General features: G+C 44.0%; 1 protein-coding gene across 1 annotated transcript; it reads right to left on the reverse strand.

Annotated features, from left to right (window-relative positions):
* Window positions 1-4576: 4576 nt before the first annotated feature.
* LOC132511921 (large ribosomal subunit protein eL43-like) lies at window positions 4577-7488 on the reverse strand. The gene is given in 2 exon segments (XM_060135736.1): window positions 4577-4896; window positions 7473-7488. Coding segments are annotated over 2 exon segments (336 nt in total).
* Window positions 7489-12248: the final 4760 nt, after the last annotated feature.

The following is a 12248-nucleotide window of genomic DNA, read 5'->3' on the forward strand; positions in this document are numbered from 1 at the left end:
TTACCTGTCTGAAACCCTTGTTTTCTAAGCCCATCCTAAATTTTCCTTGCTCCAAGATGCAGAATCCTCCTTCAAGAAGTCTCAATTCCTTTCAGTGAGAGTCAGGGGTTGGCAGAAGTGCTGATACTAATGGGCTGCAGTCAGAAAAACATATTTCTGTTAAGGGTCATGCGTTCACAATGATTTTCCCAATTAAAATTACATTTCTTTCTAATATAAAATCTTTTATCTATTTTATTTTACCTACAATATTTCTGCTTAAAGTTTTATTCCTTCACCCACAATATAATCGTACTTCCTTCTTTTTATTACTCTTATTCCTTGGCAACTACCGTCATGCTGTCTCTTTGTTGACAATGATGTCCCCTGGGTTGGTCTCTTTGTTTTAGTTGATCAACCTGTCCTCTTTCCGTTAACGGCAGGAAACACAACCTCCCAACGCACACACACGCACACACTCGCACACGTGAGCGTGTGCATTCACTGGCCAGGGCCAGAATTCTTACTGGAGGCAGCCTCCTGAAGCCAGCCATCCTTTTTTTTTTTCATTTTTTTAACATTTATTTATTTTTGGCTGTGTTGGGTCTTCATTGCTGCATGCAGGCTTTCTCTAGTTGTGGTGAGCAGGGGCTACTCTTTGTTGCGGAGCACGGGCTCTAGGCTCATGGGCTTCAGTAGTTGTGGCACGAGGGCTCAGTAGTTGTGGCTCGAGGGCTCTAGAGTGCGGGCTCAGTAGTTGTGGCACACGGGCTTAGCTGCTCCGCGACACGTGGGATCTTCCTGGACCAGGGCTCGAACACGTGTCCACTGCATTGGCAGGCGGATTCTTAACAACTGCGCCACCAGGGAAGTCCCAAAGTATGTACTTTTATGAGAAAATGTCTCCTGGGTTACAACACCCTTCCAATCAAAATGTCAGGGTAAAAACTGTGGTGTCCAAAGGTTTCAGGCTTTCCCTAATTTTTTTCTTTTCTGTTTAGTATACTTTCGGTACTTTTTTTTTTTTTTTCCTGTACGCGGGCCTGTCACTGTTGTGGCCTCTCCCGTTGCGGAGCACAGGCTCCGGACGCGCAGTCCCAGCGGCCATGGCTCACGGGCCCAGCCGCTCCGCGGCATGTGGGATCTTCCCGGACCGGGGCACGAACCCGTGTCCCCTGCATCGGCAGGCGGACTCTCAACCACTGCGCCACCAGGGAAACCCGCGGTATTTTTTTTTAATTAACTAATGTCTCTTAATGAGTAACATTTGTTTTCAGGTAGTTAAACTTAGTCAACTGTCCCCTAAAAATCAGAAGACCTCTCTGATATCTAACTGGAGAATCAAAACCCTATTTTTTAATTTAAAATAAGTTTAAGATCTAAGCCTACTTTTAGGTTCATTCTCCAAGAGAAACGAATGAGGAAACGCTGAGCCGGAAGCACAACATCCAGGGCTGCCGATGGCGGGTAAGCACGGAAACAGACATGCGCAGAACTCCCCAGGTGCCCCTGCTGTCCTGGCGCCTCCCGCCCCCCAGGGGACTCCCCTAACACCGCCACAGCATTGAAGGGCCAGCAAGAGGCTCCCAGGGTCCTGCTCCAGCCCCTCCCGGATCGGCACCATCCTCCACGCCCAGGAGTGGTCCTTCACCCCTCTCCCTCCCTCACTCCCACATCCAGTTGGTCAGGAAATCCCAACGGCTCTAACTTTCAAGTATATCCAGAACCCATCACTGCCCATCTGGATCCAAGGTGCCATCTTCTCTCACCTGGATGGCAGCATCAGCCTCCTGACAGACCCCCTGCTTCCTCCCATGCCTCCTACAGTCTTTTTTCATCAGAACAACCATTGTGATCATTTTTAAATGAAAGTCAGACGCTGGCCTTTGTGCTTAAGATGCTTCAGTGGGTGGGATGTCATTCAGAGTAAGAGCTGCACTCCTCTCGGGTTGGTGGAGGGATGGAGGGACAAGGACACTTATCTCGCTCCTCTCCTTCCACTGCAGCCCCCACTCCAGCCACCGTGGCTCCTTGCGGTCCCTGCCGCAGACTAGGCACACTCCAGCCTGAGGGCTTGGCACCAGCTCTCCTCTGCCCCCACGCACTGCCCTCAGATACCCGCTTGCCTGATGCCCTCATCTCTGTCAAGTCTTTGCTTGAGTCTCATCTTCTCAATGAAGCCTTCCGTGACCACCCGATTTAAAAGTTCCATCCACACTACTACCTTCCTCTCCCTGTTCCTACCCTCTGTGTTCCCAATCCTGCTTCTCTTTCCTGCTCCCTTTCTTTTGTCCTCTCTTACTGATTTATTGTTTCTGATGTGTCTGCATCACTATAAGGTCAGCTCTACTTGGGCAGAAATTGTTTTGTTCACTGATGTATTCCAAGCACCTAGGATAATGTCTGGCACATGGAGGCACTCAATAAATATTTGTTGAAATTGGTCAGGACTCATGCCATAGCAATTGGTAAATGATTTGAATACATCACCTAAAAAGATCCTATAAAACGATTCTATAAAAGGCAGTCAAAGTGAAAAGAAACAACAAAGTGCATCATGGGGAAACAATTGTGGTTAGCAACTATTATAAATCCAAAATGATGGTTCACAAAATTAGAGCACCCGTCAATCCCACTCCCCACTCCCCACTCCCACCCCGAATTACCTAGCTAAAGGAGGCACGGCCTTCGTAGTCTGGAAAATGCTGCTCTTTCTGCTTCTTCAGTTCTCAGAGTCATTTAAAAACTATAGTTTGCTTTATTTTCAGATCGTGACTTTCTTGAACAGTGTGCCTTTGTGATTGTTTAGATGTTTCTAATCAGCTCTTCAGTGTTCGTTGCCCCGTAAAGCAGCTTTTCTTTCCCTGCAGTTCTCAGTTTCAGTTTCTTAAATCCTATGTTTTCCTCCTTGTTGAATTCTTCTCTTGTCTGGCTGGAGTTTATCCAACACGTCAAATCAAACATTGTTTGTTCGTCCGGAAAGGGAGCACAGGCAATAACATTTCTGAGTCCTTGTCTGTCTAGCAGTATCTTTGCTTTGTTCAGGTCTAGAATCTTGACAAGTTTATATTCCAGGTGATTGCTGATGCCATCAGAGCCCAGTCTGCCACCACAACTTTTCTCACACATTGCCCAAGTTCCCTCTGCATCCCCATAGCCCCTTCTCTCACTGTGGTTGTGAAATCGCATAGAAACTGTTGAAGCCAGCTCTCCACGATAGATATATTCTACACTTGTCAGAAATAGCAAATTGAGTGTGTCCATCAGGTTATTTTATGAACTTATCAGCCTATCTTGCCATGAAAGCCTGGTGTGAAGGGTTTTATAAAAATATATCTTATAAAGCAAATTTGCTTAGAGCAAAGGTAACTGAAATAGCCAGAAATACAAAACGTTGCTATTGCTTTCTGTCAATAATCAAGACATGACAGAATGGCCATCATCAAAAAATCTAGAAACAATAAATGCTGGAGAGGGTGTGGAGAAAAGGGAACCCTCTTGCACTGTTGGTGGGAATGTAAATTGATACAGCCACTGTGGAGAACAGTATGGAGGTTCCTTAAAAAACTACAAATAGAACTAGCATATGACCCAGCAATCCCACTACTGGGCATACCCTGAGAAAACCATAATTCAAAAAGAGTCATGTACCAAAATGTTCATTGCAGCTCTATTTACAATAGCCCGGAGATGGAAACAACCTAAGTGTCCATCATCGGATGAATGGATAAAGAAGATGTGGCACATATATACAATGGAATATTACTCAGCCATAAAAAGAAACGAAATTGAGCTATTTGTAATGAGGTGGATAGACCTAGAGTCTGTCATACAGAGTGAAGTAAGTCAGAAAGAGAAAGACAAATAGCGTATGCTAACACATATATGTGGAATTTAAGAAAAAAAATGTCATGAAGAACCTAGGGGTAAGACAGGAATAAAGACACAGACCTACAAGAGAATGGACTTGAGGATATGGGGAGAGGGAAGGGTAAGCTGTGACAAAGCGAGAGAGAGGCATGGACATATATACACTACCAAACGTAAGGTAGATAGCTAGTGGGAAGCAGCTGCATAGCACAGGGAGATCAGCTCGGTGCTTTGTGACCGCCTGGAGGGGTGGGATAGGGAGTGTGGGAGGGAGGGAGATGCAACAGGGAAGAGATATGGGAACATATGTATATGTATAACTGATTCACTTTGTTATAAAGCAGAAACTAACACACCATTGTAAAGCAATTATACTCCAATAAAGATGTAAAAAAATAATAATCAAGACATGAAAAACGTTGTAGGAAGTCAAGAAGCTGGAAAAAAAAAAAGAGTTAAAGATGCAGAATTTCAGGAAGACTGAGAAAAACAGAGATAACCTGGAGGTAGCAGTCAAGCCTCAGCTTACAAAAAGATGAAACAAAGAAAGAAATGTTCCCTGTTGTCTTACTGCAGCCATTGATAGCATCAGTATAGAGGAATTCAGCAGGGGTTTCCAGGGGGTGCTGGAAAATGGGAATCATGAATGCTGTATTCTGTTTTGTGTGTTTGTTACATAAATCAAGCTGTTTATTATGGGCTAGCAATGTTTCAAATGGTGGAGCTCTTACTGGCCTTTGCATGTCTTCAGTCTTCTGAGGGCAGACGTTACTGTGACTGCAGAAGTGGGCTGGGAGGTTCCGGCACCACCAGCTACAATTTTCATGCAGGAACCCCAGTGCCTGATCCCCACAACTCAGCTCTTCATTTTGGTTTCACCTCAGAAGGAACAAGTGTACTTGGCGTGCTGGCGGACTTCAATTTCCTTCACCATTCTCCTGAGGGAGGCATCAAAACAGGTCCCATATTTACCCGTGATTCTGACCTTAGAGCATTTAGCCTTGTCGTTGCAAACTAAGGCTGAGCCCAGAAAGCGGATGCTGTTTTCTGAATTAAGTTAGGATTCAGCACTATTCAGAATCTCTGGTCTTCATGGAGGTAAGGGCATAAAATATCAAGCATCAATTTGACCAGAGAAGGGTTAAAACTCTCAAAAACACAAATGACAAATCATTTCCAGAAGGCCACAACTTGTCTCTTCATTCCCTGCTGGCTTTTCGAGAAACGTCTCACTGCTCCGCGTCCCCCAGGCAAGATCTTCAGTAGCTACAAGGGGCCAAGACAGTGAGAAGCCTTCTTTCAGGCTGGCTGAATCAGCGGGGGCTCTTTTATCTTCTTTTTTTCTGGCGGAGGCCTGGGCAACCACAGGCTCACAGCACCCTCTGCTGTTAAATTACAGTCTTGATGTTGGGACTGAGACCACGAGAGAATTCTGGTCTGGGGCAAGAAGCAAATGACAAGAGCAAAAGAAACTCAAAATTAGTTTTCATGCAAAACTTCAGGACGAGTTAATCTTGCTGGTAACAGGCAGCAAAGACACAGCCAAGGAAAACGGGAGGACAGTGGAACTTTTCCAGCAAGACAGCTTTTCAGCCTTTTCCAAAGCTGAATGGAAATCCCTGACTCACCCACACCAAGGATCCAAACAGGCCAAGTACACTTTTTCGAGCACCGTTTGTAAAACACATGGAATATTGTCTTCATAGAAATAGAACCCAGAGTAACAGAAAAGGGGAGACAGACAGGCTTTGAATTAAATGTAGGGAATTAGGGGCTTCTCTTCTGGGCCCTCTGGCTTTCAGCATGATAAGGTATGTACCTGCCCTAACAGAGGTAAAATTAGAAGCTACATGGCAACAGTATAATGGAAGGTTTTCACTTCTCCTTATAGCTTGCTTATTTGATCCTTTTTCCTTGCCAAAAGCACCAGACAGCCTTAAGATCCTTAAATGCCCCCGTCCTGAAATCACTTATTTAACCAGGAGAGAGATGCTAGTTTATAAAAGAAAAGATGTTGGTCACGTATATATATATATATATATATATATATATGTATTATACAAATATAATATATTTATATATATTATATATAATTATATATAATATAAAATATTATACAAATATATTATACAAATCATATATATATACATTGTATATATGTATATATATACACACACATATATATAATTTGTGTGCTCTTTTAAAGTATATTATGAATACTTACATAACTACTTAAATATACTAGCTATGTTACTCAGAGGCCACACAACATGGTGGTTAGGCAGATGGGCTCGGGAGCCAGATTGCTAGTTCAAAGTTGTGCCCTGTCATTAACTAGCCGTGTGACCCCAGCAATCTCCTTATCTCTCTGTGCCTCAGTATCCTCATCCGTAAAATGGGGATGACAATGGAATCCATCTCATGGGGTTGTTCTGAGAATTAAATAAGTTGATATTTATAAAGTGCTTAGAACAACACCTGGCAGAACTCTATATGTTTAACACGAACCAATAATTAAGCAATACCAAACAATAATAAAATAAAAATTAGGCAGTGGCACTGAAATCTGCTTTTCACTATTTGGAACTGCAATTAGTAGAGGGTTTTATCTAGTGTAACTTCTTTGCCTTTGTGAGGTCTTTTTCAGACTATGTTTTTGTCACCCTCTTTTTGCTGGGGTGTAACACAGGATTTACCTTCTGTTAATGGGGAGGGAGGTGGGCCTCTGGGGACCAGAAGAAATGGCCTAAAATTGGTGGGAGAGGTTCATTTGGGTGAAGAGCAACACAAGCTTCATGTCTGTCTTATTCTTTGCCTCCTTGTAACAGCCAAGTAAAAGGTGCCCAAAATATATGACTCACTCCATCAGCCTTTTTAAGACCCTGTTACCTTCTGGGGCTGAGGACAATTCGCAGTCCAGAATTTCTATAAAGAAGGGGCTTAGCAGTGACCATCTGGTTGGAAGGGAAACCAGCAGCTGTCTTAGAATAAACTAGTTTTGTTTGCCTATTAAGCGCACTGCTGTATTTGAGATGGCCTGGATACTGGAGCCCAGGAGCGACTAAATTCCACTCAGTCCTCTGTTGTCTCTGCCACAATCCTCCTCTGCTCTCCTCCCCCCATTATTCTCTCACATCACCCTGTTCTTTTCCTGTTTGACTTAACAGAATGTATGATTTTACATTTATTTGCTTCTCTCTCCCCTTTCTTCTCCAGGACCTCAAATACCATTGAAAACAGTGACCACAGCTGTTTTATCCACCAGTATGGCCCAGTTCTTAGAACAGTGTCTGACACACACTACACTCTCAATAAATACCTGTTGAAGACATGAACAAATGAATTCCGTGATGGTTTACTACATACCCAAATCAGCAATAACAACAGAAACAAGTTAGGTGACATGGAAGATAGAGGAACTTTTATTTTCACAAAAGAAAAGGTTGATTCTGAAACACTTGGCTTTGAGGATGTTTGAGGATGAACAGGGATGGTTTACAGGAGGCCTCGGCTGCAGGTGGCTTCTGCAGGGAGTTCACGGAAGGGCTCAGCAAAAGAGAGAGAAGGCTCTCATTATCAGCGCCTCTTCTGCTCTGGACACCGGCCAGTTCACCAAGACCCACCCTTGTTCCTTGACATTGAGAGTCTGGCACTCTGCCAGCAGTAGTCTTCACAGAAGGTGCAGACCTTTCTGGAAAAAAGAAGAAAACTTTCCATCACTCTTTCCCAGATAGCCCTGGTTTCCCTCCATCGAAGGCACTTTAGTCATAGTTTGGATCCAATTCAGGAAAGGAATGGGAGACACAGAAGCTTTCTTCAAGAGTATTTCATTAGGGTATGTTGAGCTGTCTGTTTTCCCAGCAGGGCTCTGCAGTTTATTTAAGTTCTTATTAAGGAAAATATCTGGCATTCTAGCATAACTTGGCTGACTCTCTCGTTTCCACTCAGGACTAAAGGGTGGGGTGGAGCTACAGGACATTTAGGCACTATGCCTGCCTGAATTTCGGCTGTCTCCTGCTCTGTGTCCAGCTTTCATCTGATGTCGTTTGTCTTTCATACTAAAATCTGATCCAGCACCTCCATGTGCACATAGTTACAAAGGAGACCTTCACCTTGGTGTGAGCCACAGCATTGTCTTCAGCAATTTACAGGTACTTAAGTCATAAACTTTCTTAGCCAAGAGGGAGCCATTTCTCACTATTTCTATGCTGTAAAAGTGGATTCTAGCCATGTTCCAGAATATGCAATCTATGTGCGTATATGTGTACCTAAAACTCTACTACATTTTGTGCTAATTAATACCTATTATTCTCTTGGTCCTCATTTAAGTTACTCTAGTAAATAATCAAACTCACTCTGCTTGATTTTCTGGTGAACCTCACAAAAGATAATGCACCCCGTCCCTTGAATACAAACTGTACCTCTCCCCAGGGCATTGGATTAGGGCCCCTTGGACAGGTGTGAATGACATCACCAGTTCAAATGTGCTGCTTTATTTTCCCTTCCTTTACACAACTAGTTACTGTTTTCACATAATTAGCTCAAATGTTGATGCATTTTCCTAATTATTTCAGAAAATTCCTTCTTTCTTAGGACACCGTATTCACATCCCCACTTGCCGGTTAAGAAATTGAAGGTAAGGGAGAGTCTCAGCAGGGAAACCATACACCCCGGATTTGCCCGAGACCAACCTGGTTTGTGGTTCTGGAGAGATGTGTGGAGCACCCCTTTCACTCTTAGAAGTCCCCAAGTTTGGGTAATAAATCATATGGTCATTCTAAGCCTACGTGACCAGAACCCACCTGAGTGGTGGCAAGCAAGGGTGGCCCCAGTCCACTGCTTTTTTTTTTTTTTAATAAATTTATTTTATTCATTTTTGTCTGTGTTGGGTCTTCATTGCTGCGGGCAGTCTATCTCTAGTCGCAGCGAGCAGGGGCTACTGTTCGTTGCGGTGCGTTGGCTTCTCATTGCAGTGGCTTCTCTTGTTGCGGAGCACGAGCTCTAGGCATGCAGGCTTCAGTAGATGTGGTGCACGGCTTTAGTTGCTCCGCAGCATGTGAGATCTTCTTGGACCAGGGATCGAATTCATGTCCCCTGCATCGGCAGGTGGATTCTTAACCACTGCGCCACCAGGGAAGCCCAGTTCACTGCTATTTTTATTACACCCCGATGAAACAGAAACACAGAGGGAGAGAGGGAGATCACACACACAAGAAAATGAACTCATGGGAATTCCTTGGTGGTCCAGGGGTTAGGACCCAACGCTTCCACTGCAGGGGGCCCGGGTTTGATCCCTGGTAGGGGAACTAGGATCCCACAAGCCATGCAGCCAAAAAACAAACAAACAAACAACTCCCTCCTCAAAAAAAAAGAATTCCCTTGGGTCTCTGTTCAAGGGAATCCTGCCTGAGTCCTTCTCTAAGTAGGAACCCTTCTGTGAAGCAAATACTACTTCCCCGTCTCTCATCAACGATTCCATTTTGTACTGCCTAACTTTTACACTATGGTTTTGTTTTAAAACACGATACTCATTTAATTGAGGAAAGCAAGATGCAGAGGAGTGTACATTATGTTTCAAAAGACGGGAGATTTATACACATCTATGAAAAAAATACTGCCAGAGGATATATAAGAAATTAGTGGCTGTCTCTGGCAAGGAAAATTGGGCAGAGGCAGGGCTGGAGAAAAAAAATTTTTAAATATGTTTTTTAGGGCCGTCCCTGGCGGTCCAGTTGTTAAGACTCCCTGTGTCCACTGCACGGGGCGCAGGTTTGATCCCTGGTCGGGGAACTAATATCCCGCATGCTGTGTGGTGCAGCCAAAAATTTTTAAAATACATTTTTTAATTTATTTTTTAAATTTAATTTATTTAATTTATTTAAATTTATTTAAAATAAAATAAAAATACATTTAAAAAATATCTCTCGATGCCTTTCATACCCCCTCTGCAGCCTACTGATGCAACGTCAATGCCTAAACTTTGCCTCAGAAACTCAAATTTCTCTTCCCTCTGGCCACCTGCCTGCAGCCCAGCTCTCCCACTCATCCTCCTCCTGGCTCCAGCTGAAGTCTCAGACTCTGGACTTCTGTCCCTGCCAAGTAGGCTGCCTTGTGGCTTTCAGTCTTACCAGACAAGCTGTTTTAGCTTCTTTCACTTTGGGAGAAAACTAACTAGACACCATCATTCTCTCCTTAGGAGCTCTTGACACAGGAGGAAAAAATGATTCCACACCAGAGCTGTATCCACCCTGAACTTCTATATCACACGCACATGTAAGCACATAACCTCATCCGGAGACCCAGGATTCAACCATAAGTTTGATTTATAGGACCAGCACAAACATCAAAGCTGACATGCCCTGTGAGGGAGAACACGGGCTATTGGGGAGAATTGGTCTATACTTTGAAATGGAACGGCACATCAAAAAATACTTGTTAAGGGCTTCCCTGGTGGCAGTGGTTGAGAGTCCGCCTGCCAATGCAGGGGACATGGGTTCGTGCCCCGGTCCGGGAGGATCCCACATGCCGCGGAGCGGCTGGGCCTGTGAGCCATGGCCGCTGAGCCTGTGCGTCCGGAGCCTGTGCTCCGCAACGGGAGAGGCCACAACAGTGAGAGGCCCGCGTACCTAAAAAAAAAAAAAAAAAAAAACTTGTTAAATGTGAAGCTAATCTTTTTAACTACCTTGGATGCTTATTGCCCTATGGTGCTATTACTAATCATATACCCATTGGCACCTACCTTCCCTGAACCTTCTCATCTATAAAATAGTTACACTACATCAGTGGTTTCCAAATGGTGCCCTGTGGCTCCATGGGGGTACCTCAGGGCCCTCTAAGCTCCTGCAAAACTCCAAGCCTCCACTCCTTTTTCCAACCAGATCAACACAGCTTTCATCCATTTCTGAATTGGGCTGTTATATGTAAGACTCATGAAGAAAAGCTTCCTTTAAATTGAAGACAAAAGTTTGAAAGCCACTACAGTAGGTAACCACTCAATTCCATCCAGCCAAATTCTATGAAGCCACGCTCCCTGCCTGCCTCCGTTTCTCTAGCAGGAACGCAGCAGAAATTCCTCATGTGGGAATCTTACCTGAATAAAGTCCTTGTGTGAACAAGGAGACAGACATCTAATCTGAAGCTATTCACCAGCAGCTGCTGGGTTCAAGAGACGCCTCCCTTGGCCTCAATCATAGCTCCAAAATAACCTGGGGAAGCATAGGAGGTGGCTGCACACACGCCCATCCACAGGGGCACTGCCCAGGGAGGCAGCTCACCTGGAGGTGGCAGAAGTGCAGCCACTCCTGCTGTTACAACCAATCCTCGATTCGCAGGTAAAGAGGAACTGAACATCAGGTAATCAAAAATACCCATTCTAAAAAAAAAAAAAAAAAAAAAAAAAATACCCATTCTAGGTCATCTCCAGGAATCCAGTGTTTTCCTGAGCACTTACAGTTGAATATGTTACTTCCCAACACCACAGAGATGGAGGCACCCCCATTACTGCCACGTCACCAGTGAGCAAAGTGAAGGTTGAAAAGGCAAGATAACTCTCCCAAGTGAGTAAACAACAGAACCAGATTTTTTTTAAGTTGTATTCTTAAATTGTGAACTATAACCTCATTGAATAAATCATAAATGTAGGCTACAATGCGTAATCGCAGAGCAAAGCCCGATGTTTACCTGTCACCCAAGTCAAGAAACAAAACACTGCGGGCACCCCGGAAACCACCCTCCCACCCCCATCTCGGGTCTCTTCTTCGTCCTGCTTCACTCCCCCCCCCAGAAGTATCAATAAATGTTGTCCTTTTAAAATCAATCCCTCGCTTTTTGTTATATAGGTCTACCACCTATAGATGCACGAAGCCAGGACTACTCAGGTCTGTGAAACTCCAGTCTATGCTCTTAACCTTGAGATAATGCTTCCTCTTGTTCTATCAGCTGCTGAAAGATGACTTTAAATCTTCCATCAACTATGGATTTGTTTCTCCTTTAAATCTGTCAATGTCTGCTTTATGTATTTTGAGGCTGTTATTAGATACCTATAAATTTACAACTATTTTATCTTCCTTTTATCACCACACGTCTCTCTTGGTCTCTAATAACGATTCTTTTTTTTTTTTTGGCCATGCTGTGCAGCTTGCGGGATCTTACTTCCCCCACCAGGGATTGAACCCAGGCCACAGCAGTGAAAGCACCGAGTCCTAACCACTGGACCGCCAGGGAATTCCTTTTTTTTTTTTTCTGGGGGGGCGGAGCCAATAATGATTCTTAAAGTGTTACAGCCTTAAAGTCTCATTTACCTCATATTAATAATGCCCCCAGCTTTCTCTGGGTTAGTCTTGCCTGGTATCTTTTTCCATCCTTTTCCTGCCTCAATAGCAGACTCGGAACATCTTTCA

Source organism: Lagenorhynchus albirostris, chromosome 20 (genome assembly GCF_949774975.1).
Source record: "Lagenorhynchus albirostris chromosome 20, mLagAlb1.1, whole genome shotgun sequence".
In the NCBI taxonomy this organism is placed as follows: Eukaryota; Metazoa; Chordata; class Mammalia; order Artiodactyla; family Delphinidae; genus Lagenorhynchus; species Lagenorhynchus albirostris.